The sequence below is a fragment of the Rutilus rutilus genome (genome assembly GCF_951802725.1).
Source record: "Rutilus rutilus genome assembly, chromosome: 7".
NCBI classification, from domain to species: Eukaryota; Metazoa; Chordata; class Actinopteri; order Cypriniformes; family Leuciscidae; genus Rutilus; species Rutilus rutilus.
The window spans coordinates 12,007,234-12,025,002 of NC_140221.1; the positions used below are offsets into that span (position 1 = coordinate 12,007,234).

At 39.3% G+C, this 17,769-nt stretch overlaps 2 protein-coding genes across 6 annotated transcripts in view; one reads left to right on the forward strand and one right to left on the reverse strand.

The window, feature by feature from the left end:
• The window catches only part of arhgef15a (Rho guanine nucleotide exchange factor (GEF) 15), a 29,989-nt gene extending 28,912 nt beyond the window's left edge, over window positions 1-1,077 (forward strand). For all 4 annotated transcript variants that reach the window (XR_014628019.1, XM_084414855.1, XM_084414856.1 and 1 more), the window contains exons 15-16: window positions 450-554; window positions 634-1,077. Coding sequence is in view for 3 of the 4 variants with exons in the window: in XM_084414855.1 (XP_084270981.1) it covers window positions 450-554; window positions 634-788 (260 nt within the window). In the remaining variant the exon portion in view is untranslated. The remainder of the gene's footprint in view (window positions 1-449; window positions 555-633) is intronic.
• The window catches only part of LOC311294151 (uncharacterized protein), a 32,499-nt gene continuing 15,792 nt past the window's right edge, over window positions 1,063-17,769 (reverse strand). Inside the window, exons 7-19 of one of the 2 annotated variants that reach the window (XM_084414858.1) lie at window positions 16,041-16,229; window positions 15,323-15,419; window positions 14,957-15,174; window positions 14,680-14,833; window positions 14,199-14,407; window positions 13,995-14,112; window positions 5,724-5,932; window positions 5,478-5,592; window positions 5,210-5,379; window positions 3,823-3,920; window positions 3,436-3,578; window positions 2,348-2,393; window positions 1,063-1,192 (exon numbers count right to left, since the gene is read on the reverse strand). In XM_084414858.1, the coding sequence (XP_084270984.1) occupies window positions 2,359-2,393; window positions 3,436-3,578; window positions 3,823-3,920; window positions 5,210-5,379; window positions 5,478-5,592; window positions 5,724-5,932; window positions 13,995-14,112; window positions 14,199-14,407; window positions 14,680-14,833; window positions 14,957-15,174; window positions 15,323-15,419; window positions 16,041-16,229 (1,755 nt within the window). In that variant the 3' untranslated portion in view covers window positions 1,063-1,192; window positions 2,348-2,358. The remainder of the gene's footprint in view (window positions 1,193-2,347; window positions 2,394-3,435; window positions 3,579-3,822; window positions 3,921-5,209; window positions 5,380-5,477; window positions 5,593-5,723; window positions 5,933-13,994; window positions 14,113-14,198; window positions 14,408-14,679; window positions 14,834-14,956; window positions 15,175-15,322; window positions 15,420-16,040; window positions 16,230-17,769) is intronic. The other variant, XM_084414859.1, reaches the window with a different exon arrangement.

Here is a 17,769-nt window from a genome sequence, read left to right on the forward strand (position 1 = left end):
CCTTTAGCATTTTCTTTAAATGGAAAATAAAAAATGAAGTAAATTAAGTATTTACTCCAAATACTGCTATTGTGTATGCCCCAATGTTTAAACTTTTTCAATGGAACACAAAATGACAAAATGACTAAAGCAGATGTGCTGTTGAGTTCGATATGAAAGTGGATGGTAACCACTAGCTGTCAAGTTTAAAAAAATTGTGATGTTAAGCTGCTAAATAACTCCTTTTGAGTTCCACTGGGTGAAAAAAAAAAAAAAATTATATATATATAAATAATACAGGTTTTAAAAACAAAAGTGAGAAATAACTCAGAATTAGCTATTCTAATACCAATATAGACTTTGGGGAAGCTTCCCCAATTATACTCTGGACAAGGTGTGTGTGTTACACAGTGCATCTTGCTCTATAAATAACATGCGTTCGTGTGTGTGTGTGTGTGTGTGTTAATCAGATTGTCCTCAAGTGCAGTGCGTCAGTCAGTATGTAGCAAAACAGGCAGACGAGCTTAACTTGGAGCCATCTGATGTCATCAATGTGCTGCGCAAAACCAGTGAAGGTACAGTTAAAATAAAATCACTTAAATTCTTAATGGACTTTTACTAAAACTGACTTCCATGTTCATTCCACTCCTTGAGGTTGGTATGAAGGCATGCGTCTCTATGATGGAAAGAAGGGCTGGTTTCCAGCAGAGAACGTGCTAGAAGTAACTACTGATCACCAGAGACGACGGAACGTGAGAGAGCAGTACCAAATCTCACAAACAACCAGTGAAAACACTCCTACAAGATGACTCCTACTGACCTATCCTAAAAGTGCCAGTGGCAATTGCTACCCATCCCAATCCCCAATAGTTTCCGGTCACTCTTTTATGCCCCATTTTTAAAATGCAAAAAAACTGACTGTTAAAAACATGAAATGGTCTAAAAACACAACTCCTCCTGGTGTGTGACCTTTCCTATTGAACTGGGAAGTTGGGGTTAATAGGTAACACCTTTACTAATGTCATCTTTAGAAAATGAAGAAAATCAAGATATTTTTTACAAATGTCAGAACGGAAGCATAGATTGTTCATCAAAAATAAACTTTTATTGGACAGAACTGTTGTTGTCATGAGGTGACGGGATGAGCCCCTTTCATTATGCTGTCAGGGTCCACCTTCAGCTCCATAGAAACAGTGCAGGCAAGTTTTTATTGCTACATTTGTAATAATCCAACACAGAGAAACACACAACAATTAGACATTTTCAGTTAACTCCTTTTTCATGTTTACCCCAATGTTGACAAATAAAACACTTGGGATAAAATGGATAAAACAAGTCTTGGACTTTACTCTGAGATGTATTGCCTTGGATGCAGCTTAATGCAAAGGTTTTTGATTATAAATGCCAACATGCCACTTTATTAGGTACACCTTGTTAGTACAGAGATTGACATCTTTTTGCCTCAGAACTGCTTTAATTCATCATGGAATAAGATCAACAAGGTGCTGGAAACATTCATCAGAGATTCTGGTCATCACGCAGTTGCTGCAGATTTGTCAGCTTCACACCCATGATCAAATCATTACACCACCAGCAGCAGGCTGAACCATTGATACAAGGCAGGATGGATCCATGCTTTCATGTTTATGCTGACCCTATCATCTGAATGTCACAGCAGAAATCGAGACTCATTTGACCAGGCAACATTTTCGCATATTGACCAATTTTAGATTATAGCCTCAGTTTTATGTTCCTAGCAGACAGGAGTGGCACCCAGTGTGTATTCTGCTCCTGTAGCCCATCTGCTTCAAGGTTTGATGTGTTGAGCATTCAGAGATGCTCTTCTGTAGACCTCGGTTGTAAGGAGTGGTTATTTGAGTTAGTTGCCTTTCTATCAGCTCGAACCAGTCTGGCCATTCTCCTTTGACCTCTGGCATCAACAAGACATTTTCACCACAGAACTGCCACTCACTGGATATTTTCTCTTTTTTGGATCATTCTCTGTAAACCCTAGAGATAAGTGTGTGTGATCCCAGTAAATCAGCAGTTTCTGAAATACCAACCACCATGTCATGTTCAAAAGTCACTTAAATCAACCTTTCTTCCCCATTCTGATGCTCGGTTTAAACTTCAGCAGATTATCTTGACCATGTCTACATGCCTAAATGTATTGAGTTGCTACCATGTGATTGGCTGATTAGATATTTGCGTTAACAAGCAGTTGAACAGGTATACCTAATAAAGTGGTCGGTGAGAGTAGAAATGCCCTGTTCACAGGTCACCCAATAAAAATGTTTACTACTCATATGTAATTCTTTAAAAAGGAGCAGATTTACCCAAATATACATTAAATAATAAACATGATTACCTTCATGGGTGTCATCCTCCAACTGGTATCGAGGGCCTTTTTTTTTCTGTAAGAGTATATTGAATAAATAAATTAAACGCAAAACATCAAGCATGTGTATGTTATCAAGTATGTGAATGTATAAAGTTCATACTTAGAGTTCATTAGTTGGTACTAATCTTAATACCTTAGTACCAAAATTAGGGTGCAATTAAAAATATGCATTATAATATTCACAACCAGTGGCCGGTTGCATAAACTGCTAAGACTAGTCTTAAAAGTTAGTCATCAAATTCTTTTCCTTCAAGACAGATCCAATTTTTTTTTATAAGTCAGTTACATAAAAAAAAAAAAAAAAAAAAAAAAAAGGTAGATTGGCCTAATTTAAATATGAAAAGTAAGACTGTGTCTTAAGAGATAGTCTGACCAACTAGCAATTAGTTAAGGCTAATCAGTCTTAACTTAGCAGCTATGTTTATGCAACAGTCCCAGGGTTCCCAAACCTTGTTGGCTGAACCTCTACAAATGTAAATTATTTGAACTACCACTTGAAAATGTCAACTATTTTTGTAACCCTTCAAAAAAATGTAAATGATTTTACTCTGATACGGTTTATAAAAATTGCTTAAAATGTTGCCTGTTGGTTGTTTTTAAGTTTACAAAATTGTACAGTAATTTAGCTTCTATAACAAATCCCTGCAATTCCATCCAAGAAATACACAAAAACTGAGACCATAAAGTGCATTTTGTCTGTCTTTTTTCCATTGTGAAAGCAGAATAAATGTCCCACAACACAGAAAAGTTTTAAATTAAAAACGAACCAAATAACAGCGTATAGCAAAACAACTAGGATATCAAAATAAACAGATCTGAAAGCTAATCAGCTTTCAGATGGGAGGGGAAAAAGGCAATGTGTCCAAATATACACAACAATACTTTGGTGTCAAACCATCTGTCACACGGTAGAAGGCGAAGGAGGAGGATACCAACATGTGACATGGCCTGTGACATGTTGTGCTACTACTGTCTACCAAGAGAGTCCCAAGTACCTCAGTAGGTTGTTTACCTGTTAAGATTGGAATCTTGTGAATGACCGATCGGTTCCTCACCTCTGTCCTCAAGATGCCTTGTGTGTGAGAGTGAGGCCGTTTTGAGCGTTTGTTTCATAGGTAGAGGTGTGGGAGGATGGGACGGCAGGTAGATGGCAAGAGTGCGATTTCCATTCTCTGGATGGACACAGCCAAGGGGAACCCTGAACCCATGAGAAATAGAGAATTTAATAAGGTTTGTCTGAAGTTTTATTTGCTTAAGGAGCTGGGGCTACACAGGCAAAATACATCACTGTTTAGGAAATACACTCTCATAAGCCCCATTTAGTTTTTCAATTTGACATTCTCTTTTTTTGGGACTTCTCCCTAACATAAGGCAGAAGACTATATTCAGTCAAATTGTGCACTATGAGCTCGTGATTAATTTATTAGAAAGGGGTTTTATACCTGTAATGTAGTTGAGGTTGGCTGAGAGGTCTCAGTTGTGGAGGAAAAGGTGGCATGTTTCTCACCTCATTCCTGTAAATCACCTGATCACCATCATGCTGCATTTGAAACATGTTTAGAATTAAATTATAAAGTTCTGAAAGCCAAAAAAGGAAAACTGCAGTAAATAGTACTGGGCGATATATTTTTAAATTAAATATTTATAATTACGCCATTACAAAAAGGGTAACCCTTTACTTTAGTGTTCTTGTTACGGGTTGCATTTACTTACTGTATTAATAACAGTAAACTATCCATGATTACATACAACCAACCAAAACCAAACCCTATTCCCTCTAACCTTATAGTAAGTACATGTTAATTAATATTACACAGTACTTAAATATATAATTAAATGGTAACAAGGGCACCTTAATTTTTTTTTTTATTAAAAAAAAAAAAAGCTGATTATCTGATTCTCAATATGTATTACTGCTGAAATTGCCTAAAATTGATAATTAGAGGAACCATATTTTTGATTAAACGGATATTGTAAACAAGTTTTTCCATGTAGAAAAGATCTAAACTTTCTAGAAATTTTGAATGTACTTTAAGGCTAAATACAGCCGTTATGTATTGCTTAAAGGTGGGGTAAGTGATCTTCAAAAACGCTGTTGGACATGGTTAATATCTGAAATCAACCCACCCAAACAAACACACCTCTCTCTTCATTGATCCCCCGCCAATCCTATCCACCCTTCTCTAGCAGTCGTCAGCACGACTCTCACCAGTTGGCCTCCGTTACGCACGCAATCCAAGAGTGGATGTCTGTTTATCATAGCGGAAGTGCAACAAAATAATGCTTCACAAAGAATAAAGCGCAGATGAATGAATGACAAGGAAGCACAAAACATTTACGTACAGTACACAATAGTAATTACAAACAGTTAAGAGTTGGTTGTTAGTTGCCAACAGCACAGCAGCTCCAGACAAACAATGACACTCAAACCCAGTGTTACTCGTGGAGTGGAATTAAAGCAACCTCCTTGTCTGTTTTCAGGACTTCCCGCTTAGCTCTCTCCAGCGCTGTAAAGCTTTTCTAATATTAATGCAGGTCCTAAAGCTCTTGCCCAGTCATAACCTTCATTTTCCAGTGATTTCTTCTGAGCTTTTCACTTTTGTATTGTCTCTCATCTCCATTTCTGCAGTCTTTTGTTAAATCTACCTCTTGCTCATTCTCTCTCCTCCACCGTCATACGCCCCCTAATGCTGACTGGCTACACATGTTTGTGGTTCGTGTGCCGGTCCAACTAACTTCCAAACAGCGTTTTTCAAATATCACTTACCCCACCTTTAAACTAGAAACTTCTCAATATTTCTCTATACACTGAGGCTGACAAACTCCTACTGTTGCAACAGTGCCACAGGAGTCTATGGAGAAGCTGAATATGGCTCTGGAGTGGTCAGTCTCCAGTGGTCTACAGGCAGGATCCAAGAGGGCTGTGTGATTGGGGTTCACTGGGGGAGAAGCACCAGCTGTGTCGACCATCACCACCATTCTTCCATCAGGAAGACACACTGCACAGAGAAGAAACATGCTTTTTGATCTTCTGGATAAAGTTACAGTATGTATAGATCAAGATTCCATCAAGAGTACAGTGGTTTGTATAAGTTACCCAATAACTCTCTCACAGGGAACACACAGCGCTGCACACGAGTCTGTTCTTCTGCTGTTTCCAGATGAACTAAACTCACCAGCACACTCACTAACAGACCTTGCAGTCCCAAGCCCTGAGAAACAGAGGAAAGCAGTATATTGATCTTTCAGTGTTTAAATCATTAAAGGTGAGACCAATCATCTTACATGACTTCAATGAATAATGGCTCGTCTTTGAATGAATGAATAAAGGCCTTTCATGTACCTCATAGGCCATGCCAGGGGCGTAAAGTGGCACCTCCAGGCTGAGGTAGAGCTCTTGCGGATCTAGTGAGAATCCCCCCAGCTCCACCAGCTCCCAGTTAAGCTTCATTCCTCCTACATACAAACTCCACTCAGAGGAGTCTAGATTACCATAGTAAGCCAATGTACGCACACCTCGCACCGTACATTCCCCTTCCAGCTTTGGCAAGACTAGGAGACACGGACACAGATAAAAAATAAATGTATTCGGTAATTGCTCTATTCATGAAGGACACGTTCAGTGCTGCCTTAGCGGCTCACTTTGGACTTCTTGCTGCATTTATGCACCATTTTAAGGGACTTTCACACTGGCAATTTTGTTTGAAACGGAGTATGGTCCACATGAAAAATTGATAACGTGAGAACTGCCAAACGGACAGTGGTACCGATTAGAGATGCACCGATTACAATTTTCTAGGCCGATTCCGATTTTTCATTGAGTTTGACCTGCCGATACCGATTTTAGCAGATTCCGATTAAATTTTTTCTAATCACTTTACAGCACACACAAATATTTATTTTCGATATTTTCTTTAACCCTTTCACGTGTAAGTTTAAAATATTCTAACTGACACCCCCACCCCCAGAGTGAGTTTTTTTCAAGGCGAACGTTCCCTTTAATGTTTCCATGGCAACGCATCACGCGATACACCGCAGCCACAATAATACTGTATGACAGATGTGTCGCTTTTATTTCGCTTTTCCTTTATTATTCAAAATATTCACAAACTTGCTTACCATGTCATCAACTAGCCTATCTGATATTCCGATTCTCAAATACGTGTAAGTGAGTGTGTTTGGTCGTGAGGAGTTGTCATCATGGTACAGAGCCCCTCCCCTCGATATCACGGTATCTCGCGGGATCCTCACTCTCTCCGCCATGTTGGCAGGATTCCGGCGGCAAAACATGATTGTTTACGTGTGTTGTTAACTCGTGTGTTGTTAACTCCGCACTGTTTTACCATGCCTGGAAGTCACTGCTGCGTTAAAAACTGCTCCAGTGTTTGTCACAAGAAGCCAAGCGCCGACATTAGGCGTTTCTCAATAGCAAGTACGCAAAGTTCGGACTTGCCAAGTCCAGGGGCCTCATTTATAACCGTTGCGTACGCATAAAACAGGCCCTGACGCCGCCTTCACACTGGCAGTTGAAATCAGCTCCGATACGGCAGCGAAACGACCGGAAGTCATTCATTTCCTATGGAGATTCGCAGACCGCATGCGAATGGGTCCGAACCAGGTGCGAACGAGTGCGGTGCGAAAAAAATTGTGTCCGTTGGCCATCCGGATGCGTTCAAAAAATTTAACTCTTGCGAAAGGCTACGGACGGTTTCTATCCGAAAATCCCAACGGAAGTTAGCGTTGCTATGGTACTGATAAACAAACCTGGATTCTTAACTTTTAATAAAATAAATAATGATTTTATAACGATTAGTTGTCATGTCATTTTTTTATTTTCATGATGTTTTAACGTTATTAGGGCAGTTAATACAATTAAATAATGAAATATTTAAATATACTCGCTTCCGAGGCTTCCGACGCTTTTCACCGTTGTGTACGACGTCCGCTGGAGGCGTATTGCGTATTACGGAGCTGATTTCAACTGCCAGTGTGAAGGCGGCGTGAAAGAGGCTTCCGACGCACAAGTTGTGATTTATAAAAACAAACTTGACGGGAAAATTTGCGCACCTGCACGCAAACTCTGACCCATGCGTACGAACGTTTTGGAGATGGAGCAGTTTGGCGACACCGATGGTGGAGCTGGAGTTATGATGGGGTCTCATTTATAAAACTGTGCGTAGGAACCTTACTAAAAGTGCACGTGCGCCCGAAAGCCAAAAAAGGCGTACGCAAAAAAATATTCAGACTTATAAAACCGTTCGTACGCCAGAACCTGCGCAGAATTCACTTTGTAAATCCCAGTCAGCGGAAGATTGTGCGCACATGCGTCTCCACCCCGAAATAACCATATATGGAGCTTACAACTCCTAGTTTTACTATGCAGATCCTCATCTGCATATCATTTGCATATGATTATTCATCCACGTGATAACCTTTAACGGTACAAGACACATTACATTAATAAAAATCATGTTGTTGCCTATCCTTGCCTTGTTTTTGAATACATAAATCAAATAGTGTATAAAATACATTTCAGAGAAAGTTTCTCACTCTTTTCCACTGGCCGAATTGTATTTTTAATTGAAGCAGATAGGCCTTGGGCATTATTTGCACGAAACTATTTTCTCAGACAGACAATCTGGTATTATCATGATAAGCAATTATCTCTGTGGTTAAAACATTAAAAGAGCACGCCACAGGAAAAAAGTGTTCAAAAACATCGCATCCACAACAAATATTTCTATTTATTGAATTTGAATATAAAAAATGTTTGTAACTTCTCAGTAATGATTTCATGTTTAAGTGTTTAACTCCATTAATTTGAATGGCATATTTAATCTAAATGTTTATATCAGAAGTAAAACAGTTTTTTTTATTTAAACTGTTATTTGTGTCAGTTTCACTAATCGGCCAACGCGCTCGCTGGCGCGGACATTTAAGAAGGGATGCACATTTGCTTCAAGTGACAGGCTTGGTGGGTGAAATTATATTTTATCTTTCTGTATACGTTTAATTTTCTTTAGATTTTGTCTAAAAGTGACCAAAAAGACACTTAACTCCAGCTCACCATCGGTGTCGCCAAACTGCTCCATCTCCAAAACGTTCGTACGCATGGGTTAGAGTTTGCGTGCAGGTGCGCAAATTTTCCCGTCAAGTTTGTTTTTATAAATCAAAACTTATGCGTCGGAAGTGGCGTACGCCTCTTTCAGGGCCTGTTTTGTGCATACGCAACGGTTATAAAGAGGCCCCTGGAATGTTTAGTCGCGCCTCTGTGAAGTTCTGAAGGCGTTGCCCCTGGCAACCGATAGCGTCTCCTACCGTCATGGCCGACCGGTGTGGTGAATAATCCAGTTACTCGGTGTGTTGAGTCCGGGCGTAGGACCTCATTAGTATGCCAGTAGTATGCCTGATCTAAATCTGTTCTCGCGATAACTTGTAACTAACGTGAGCTGTTTTAGTGTTATTATGTGGTAGCTTTATGTAGAATGCTTACTCCCGCTGCTATATGCAAGGTAAGATTAAATTAAATTGTATATTGTATATGTAAATTGTGTATATTCTATAGCTAATATTTAAAATCTCAAGTTGCGTCAATAGCAGAGGAGAAAGACCGCGAAATTTTAAAATACTACTGTTATTGTGTATGAAATGTAGTTTTAAGAGTTTTTCAGTCGAGAATGTAGTTGTTTCAATCTCAAATATGTTGTTTGTTTATACACATAGCGCCTATTTAAAATTTTGATCTGACGTTTTCGGAGATGTGAGATCCAAGCGATCACCGGGCGCTCAGTGCTCATGTATCCCGCCTGGAACAGCCTTACCTCGGCTAGTACCGCTGACGTCTGCCGCTGGCTTATGTCTCTAGTCTAGTGGTTAAACATGAGATATAATTCGTCTTGTGTAGGCTATATCTAACGGACTATCTTTGATCTCATTAATCTATCATTTGTTCCCTGGCAAATCGTTTTGGCTGAGGGCAAAGTTAAGTTTCATAACTTTATATAACGTTAAATTATTTAGGCTATTTATTAGGGGTGTGACGAGACGCTTACTCCACGAGACGAGACACGAGATTGGGTTCACGAGAACGAGACAAGACGAGATTTTTACACAATTTAAGAAATCCTCAATGATGAAATGTATGAATGGAAAATAGTATTTTATTCAACTGTAAATCATAAAATGCAAAACAATTTAGGTGCATTTTGAAATCAACTTGTAATGAATGTTATTTTACTTCTATTTTAATTAATTCTATGCAGTAAAGGACATGCAAACACTGCAAAATGTTTTGCTATAAACTCTTGAAACTGGCTTCTCCCCTGTACGATTTCACATGAGAAATCAAACTCCTTTCCACAAATCTAACATAAAAAAAATATATAACAGTATAAATAAAATAAATATATAAATAACAGAAATAACACTTTAAATGCAAACAGTAAGTGTATTCATAATCAAAGTAGGCCTACTGCTCTCTCAAAACTACAAGTTCAAACAGAAACAATTTTTTTCTTCAAGCATGAAAAAGAGATAAATTAACTAGAATAGGCTAAGATATGGTCATGTTCTTTTTCAAGAATATAAGCATGTCGACAATTTCTGGCAGCAGTTGAGACCGTCTATGGTTGAGACCTTTGGGCAGTAACTAGGGCTGCACGATATGAGGAAAAGCTGCGATGTGCCATAACATTGTTTTTGTTTATAGGCTAATATTGCGATGTCGATATGACTTGCGATAAATATTCAAATGTGAATGTTAGCTATACTGTTTCCATGTCTTAGTGCTTTAATAGGATCTTTGCGTGATAGCAGGTCAAATGCTTATTAAGGACAACGGGCGTCGGGACGCAAGATTCGATCGTTTCATTTCGTATAGTGTCATAGTGGGCGACAACCTACGCGTCTGCGATGCTTCAGGACATCATGACAGAAAGACTAGCAGCATGTTTAATTTTTACGACGGGTTGAGTATGTGAGCGCGAGTGAGTGAGAGTGCGAGCAACAGTGTGTGTGTGTGTGTGTGTGAGAGAGAGTGAGTGTGTGTGTGTGTGTGTGCGCGCGCGCGCGCCAGTGAGCGAGTGTGTGTGTTCGTCTTGTCTGTCACTCTTTCGCCGTTTATTATTTCCGCAGGAAAACCAAAATGTTGCCACACAAATGATTTAAAAGTGGCAGGGGCATCTTCAATACAAATTTCACCCTCACGCTCCATCACGCTGACATCATTCACAACAACTCACGAGACAACTTTTCACCTCGACGAGAAATCTCGTCGCGTTTTAATCTCGCGAGATCTCGTAACACGAGATCTCGTCACACCCTTACTATTTATCTTTAACGTTGTAGCCTGCTGACTTATGTTTGACTGAATCGTTTTACTTACTTTATTGCTTGACTTGTATATCATCTTATACCTTTTAGGCTACTTATACTTTTATAATGGCTATTATTGATCAATAAAACTGAAATTTAACAAAAAGAGACAGGGTTGTGTCAAAAAAATTGTATATAGCCTATGTAAGAATATTTTAATATCCTCCTGGGACCCAGGAATAGACTTTGTCTATTATATTTTAGTGAATTTCTCTGACACCATACATGTCACATGTCACAACCTGGTTGTCCTGTAAAGAGCACATTCAGGACTTTTCAGAGATACCAAATGTTTGGAGGTTTCACCATGAAAACAACTTATCCTTGGTCTTTAAAAATGTCTGACATTAATTTAGTGATCAAATGTAGCACTCTTATGGAAATATAATATATTGTAATTATAATTTAAATCGGACTACTTTTCAAATTGTATTTCATGAACCAACATCTCAGGAAAACGTTATGGGGTTTCAAATAAAAAATAAAATAAAAAAAACTTTCTTTTACAGAACAGGACGTTGATTTCATACATGTCCACTGTATAGGACACCAGGACTTAAATCATGTTTATCAGGCATTCTGGGAGACACAACAAGTGAATATGGAAATAAGTTATACATTAATATTCCTATGTAATATTAGATATTATTATTAAAATGTTGCTAATTACTCAAATTATTACACTTCTTTTAAGAACACATTATTGTGCACATTAGATACAGTGTATAGATGCATTGCATTGAATGGGAATATTCATTTATGGCCATTTTACCTTACTTTATTTTTCGACCCAAAATATCTATAAGGGGTACGTACACCTTATAGATTTTTTGGTCGAAAAAATTGTTTCTCGGATATTCTCGAAACCTTGGATTCTGTAAGAGGGTGCTGAGACATAGACATGAATGCATGATTGGAGAAATTTTAGGATGAAACTTAGTGCTACGGACTCAGGCGAGCCCTCTATATGCGTCCAATGGAAGCTTATTTGTATGGCCGTTGGTGCACGAACCTCCTATATGTACTTCTTATATTATACAACAACATTTTATTGAAATCTACTATTTCTTTTAGATTCTTGACAAGGATTGCACAGCTCTGTAAAGCACATGGTGGAACTGCTTTACAGGTGCACACGTTCGTTCTCTGGTGGCGATCCTTCACTATCAAGAAACATGTGGATGACAGTCACATTTCTTGTCTGAAGGCAATCGAATCGTCATGAGCTCAGGAATCGGAGGAACATTTTTTTGTTGATTGGCCGAACGGTTCAAAAGATATTAGCAAAATAAAAGTGAAACTTTGGAAATGTGGTGGCGCTAGAGGGAATGACTTAGAAACACCAAAATTGGTGTATTTAATGTTGGGACTGTCCTCTATCAGAATGTCAAACCAAAACAACTTTCCCGCAATCGGTTCTATGGGCTGCCATAGACTCCCAGAGCGGAATAATAATAAGAATAAGAATAAGAATAATAAGAATAATAAGAATAAGAATAATAAGAAATGGAACAGATACAATAGGTGCCTCCGCACCTTCGGTGCTTGGCCCCTAAATATAGCTGCAAGCAGCCATTACCGGGGCCAAGCAGAATAAGACAACAAGACATGCCAACATGTCTGAAAGTGTCAGACCAACTGCAACAATGAGCAATTAAAGACATTTAAAGAGGATTTTAGGCAAAATGCCTGAAAAAACATAGAAACAATAATTAAAAATAAAACGTGCTTTGAACCAATCGGATTGCTTGGGTCCTACGCCCGGACTATTGACACCGAAGTGACTGGATAATTCACCACACCGGCTCAGACCCCGCCCAAATCGGCACGTGACTCCTCACTCTCAATAACATGAGATGGGCGCCGCAATGTTGTCCTGTCAGTCGGATTTACAGCACGTGAATTCATCAGTTTCTCCCGAAATAAATGCAAGAAAGTGGCCAGTGAACTGAGAAGAATAGAGTAAACTTTATAGTTACTTCCACTATGTTTGTCTGATATGAATAACACATGTCCGCAAATTATATTTGAATAGATTGTTATTGCTGCTTCCACAGACATCAGTGTGTATTTTACAAACTCCAAATGTATGGTTTTACTCGTGCTTATGTGTATTTAAATATCTGAAACCTAAAATAAACATTATGAGGTTGAAAACACTGCTTAACGGTAGTTGTGATCTATGACAGCGCTGAACGCGTCCGACTCTGGCTCAGCGCCAGCCAACGCACGAAAGCACAGTTTGAATCTGGCAGTTATGCGACGTCACTGAACATTCTAAATGTGGCACCGTTCTCTCAGGGGCACAGAAATAAAAATCCCTTATATGAGACCGTACCTCTAAAAAGGTTAATCATGCGGCGCCCGAGTGGATTTGACCGGCATAAAATCGGCATATGTCAGACTGACCGGCCGGTCGCCGGTCATTGCCGATCACGTGAAAATCGGCCAATTCCGGTCACCAGCCGATCAATCGGTGCACCTCTAGTACCGATCCAGAGACTACACGTAGGAGGTGGACTGAGTTCGGATGCAGTAGTTCTGTGGCGTAAAATCGCATGAATGTAAAATCAACTTGTACTCTGGTACGCACTTGTTCAGTAAGTAACTAAAGTAAAACATTTTTATATGCTACAAGTGAATTTAGGCATCACAACATTGTAATGTACAGTATGACACATGGAAATTCATTTTGAGATTAGCTTATGATTACATTTGACTTTACGAGAGAGGCTATTTGTAAGTGAAAATAGTGACAGATGCCCTTTACACAAAGTGAAAATAGCGTCCGACTAGTATGGGTATAGTCCAAAGAAAATACTGCAATTTGCAAATAGTGTAAGATGCCATTTATACTTCCTGCAAATAGCGGTTGATGCTATTTGAACATCAGTGTATTGTAGTACATGAAACAGTATACAAGAATAACATTGTGTAAATGATTATTTTTATTATAATCATAAATGGATGCTGCCTTATTGGGACCTTACTTGTCCTTATCCCAAAAATCCCACCCAAAAACCTACCTTGGATTCGAACTCAGGTCAGTCATGTCAAAAGCTAAATCCATTATTCTTATTCCCTGCAACTTTTCCAGTTACCAGTTAAGTTTCTTTTGTAATTTTGTCTGACTCAATACAATGGTTGGCAGAGCAAGCGTAAATAGCCTTGGCCAAAAAAATGGGCTATTTGCACGTAGTGAAAATTAGTGTTAAACTTTTTGTGGGTGGACATTACATACCTACATCCTGCAGGTCTGCCTCAGCAGTAGCAGGATAGTTGTAGATCTCTCCATCAGGAGACATAATGAAAGAAAAGACCCCAGAGAAAGTGTATCTTCTTAAACGGTCTCCCAAATACTAAACCACCAGAGAGGGAAACAAGCATGCTTTATAAAAACATCAATAAAAAGGACTTTGACAAACAAATGTATGTGGTGCATCACCTTCTGTGAGACGAGTGGATGATAGAAGGGCATCTGAAACAGATACATGTATGTGTTGTTCGGGAAAGGGTTTTGAGAGAGACGAACACCATTTCTTTCCATTTCCTCCCATAGCACCAGCTGACCTGCTACGGTCACATTACCCAGAGAAACATCATGAGGAAAACAGCACAAGGAGATGGAAAACTCTCCCTGTGAGGGTACAGTCTCTACAGAGAGAGAGAGAGAGAGAGAGAGAGAGAGAGAGAGAGAGAGAGAGAGAGAGAGAGAGAGAGAGAGAGAGAGATAGAGAGAGAGAGAGAGAGAGAGAGAGAGAGAGAGAAACACACACGTGTCTCAAATGGCCTTGTCCTCTGCAAGTAGATAGTTCCTTGCCAGAACGCAAAGTGGACCAGACTTCATGTAGATAGTCTGGCTATGTGAGAAAAGTAACATAGCAACTAGAGAAGAATGTGTAGGTGGTTTGGCTTGTGTTTCTCACTGTTAATAAGCATGACTGGTCGGGGCTGGTGATAAATATAAAGTTTTCTGAATGTCCGTTGCTGAGTCAGACTCCACGCTGCATCCTCCCATTCACGCAACAGGAAGACGTCAACAAAATATGACTGAGAGTAATGTCCATCAATCACGTGACTCTGGCCGAGGGGAGGAGATAGACAGTTGATAATTGAAACATTACATTTAAAAAAATTTATATTTGGGTAAAGGAAAAAGTGATGCATTTCAACCACACTGAGGGCATATGATCTCTGGGATACCTTGATGAATCCTCCTTCAGCACCAAAAGGAATCCGGATCTCCAAAGTTCCATTGTTGTCATGAATCATGTAACCACGCTGTTGGGCAACACACTCAGACAGGTAACGTCCACCAACACCCAACTTAAGGCCCTTTTCTATGAAGGGAGGATGGACCAGAGGGGGGAGGTTGCGTGGGAGAGACCACAACACATCTGAACCATCCATTCGGGCCTGATCTACAAGAGGATTTGAAGAGGTGGGTGAACGTTTGCATTTAAGAATTTAGTTCAGAAACATAGTACATCCTAAAGCAAAAGTTTATGATCTATAAATATCAACAAGGAGGATTCAAATGGGAGATGGGAAACAGCAAGAACAACATACTCATAGTGCAGGCCACTGACATGTCCATAGTCAACAGGGTCCATTTAAGCTTGTACAAGATGGTGGCACTGACCACTTCCACGCTAGTCTCAGCCAACTGAAACCATTCAGACAAAATGCGATTTGTATAACAGCTCACAGTGAAATAAAAAAAATTAGGCTTTTATACCAAGGAACTTTGACTTAACAGAATTTTTATTTTTGGGTGGACTACTTTTAAATCACCCTTGCGTCATTGTTTTAATAACAGGTCCATAAAACAAAATATAATTTTGAAACAACATTGGAACAAACTGAATTCCAAAATATCAATGTTTCTTCTTCAAAATATTTTCTTTTATGTTACACAGAATAAAGTAATAAAGTTTTGGAACAATATGAGGGCAAGTAAATTATAATTGTCATTTGTGGGTGGAGTATTCTTCAATTTAATTTACAACTGGAATTAAAGCAATGTCAAGAATTCAAGATAAGCTTAAGGCTGGAATATACTACACAACAAGATGTCTTCTAAAATTGGCTCAAAATCAAACTGTTTGACATCCTCTAACTAGATATAAAAGTCTGTGTCCATCATACACTACATAATCTGTGAATTGTCAACTCTAACTGCCAAAAACCAATGTAATGTAATGTAATGAATTCCAGCCTTCACATGATCATTGTGAAAAAAAGTTGAAAAAATGTTTGAAACCTAGTCCTCTGATTTATCCTTTACCTGTAGCATGTACGCCAGCTTGGATCTGTAGGCACAACGCAGGAGGATGCGACTGTCGGTGGTGTTTATGTGGTAGCCCAGCAGGTGTGCCATTCTCACTGGCATAGTCTCCTCCCTCATGCCACCCTCCTGATGAAGGGCAGGTATGCGGAACACCACCCTCCATTCCCTCAGACCCTCATCCAGCTCCTAAGATGAACAAAAAACATATGTATTGATAGCTGGGGAGGGCTTGTGGCTCACAAGTCAAGGATTCAATCACAATATGGATTGTTTCAAAGCAGCTTTACTGAGATAATAGGAAATTACCGTAACAGATTGTTTAGGCTTTACAACAGCTCTAGGATAAAGTTATTGTCCAGCTAAAGTTAGTTTTGATTGATTGATTCAATTCCGTTGCGAAGATCATTAGTTATTAACTTAGGGGCCTCTAACACAACACCGTTCTAACAGCAAAATCTTTAACGCACTCCAGCCGCCCATCCGCAAAAAACAGTGCCTGGTGTATCGAGAACGCACACTCTGAAATAGGTTCGAAGGTGCAAACGATTGTCCGTTATCTCTGCGCAAACCTCAAAAACGCGAAAACGCAGACATGCGCATTACGTGTTCAGTCCAAAGGTAGGCGCGTTTGAATATATATGTGTGCAGGCGTGTAGTCCTTTACAAATCAACCCTCAATAAACTACTTGTCTGGCCTTAATTTATAATACAGAAATGTTTTTTGTGGCGTCTGCGTAGCCACGCGAACCGATTAATCCCGACAACATTTTATCTGTACTGAGGTAAAGGAAAGGGGAGGAGGCCTTTACAGGGGAGGGACTGGTTGATCGCCATCCTTCTTCTGATGGAACAAGTAAATCAGGATTTATAGGGAGTGTTCCCGGTTCCGGCTGACCTAATCTATGCAGCCTAACATTGAATTATAGAAGTCTATAATGTGTTGTGTATGCTAGGCCAAAGAGATGTGTTTTAGTCTAAATTTGAACTGACAGAGTGTGTCTGCTTCCCGGACAATGTTAGGAAGACTGTTCCAGAGTTTTGGTGCTAAATAGGAAAAGGATCTACCGCCAGCAGTCGATTTTGATATTCTAGGTATTATCAGCTGGCCGGAATTGAGATCGCAATAGACATGAAGGACTATAACGCTTTAAGAGCTCGCTCAAGTACTGGGGAGCTAAACCATTTAGTGCTTTGTGAGTAATCAGCAATATTTTAAAATTTATACGATGTTTAATAGGGAGCCAATGCGGTGTTGACAGAACCGGGCTAATTTGGTCATACTTCCTGGTTCTGGTAAGAACTAGCTGCTGCATTTTGGACCAGCTGTAGTTTGTTTATTAAGCGTGCAGGACAACCACCCATAATAGCATTACAATAATCTAGCCTTGATGTCATGAAATAATTGTTCTGCATTTTTCATTGAGAGCATATGACGTTAATTATATGCCTGCGCACATATATTCAAACGCACATAAATATAGAACCAATTCTTAATGCGCATGTGAACGCCATCAGCGTTTATCACAGGTTCGCGTTTAAAGTCTGTGTAGAGAGAATGGTGTCGTCTTAGCGGCCCCTAATTTAATAACAAATGATCTTTGCGACGGAAGCGAATCAATCAAAACTAACTTTAGCTGGAAAATAACTATTAAAGAACCGCTATAAAGCCAAAAAAAATCTCTGTTATATTAAATTATACGTTTATCTCTGTAAAGCTGCTTTGAAA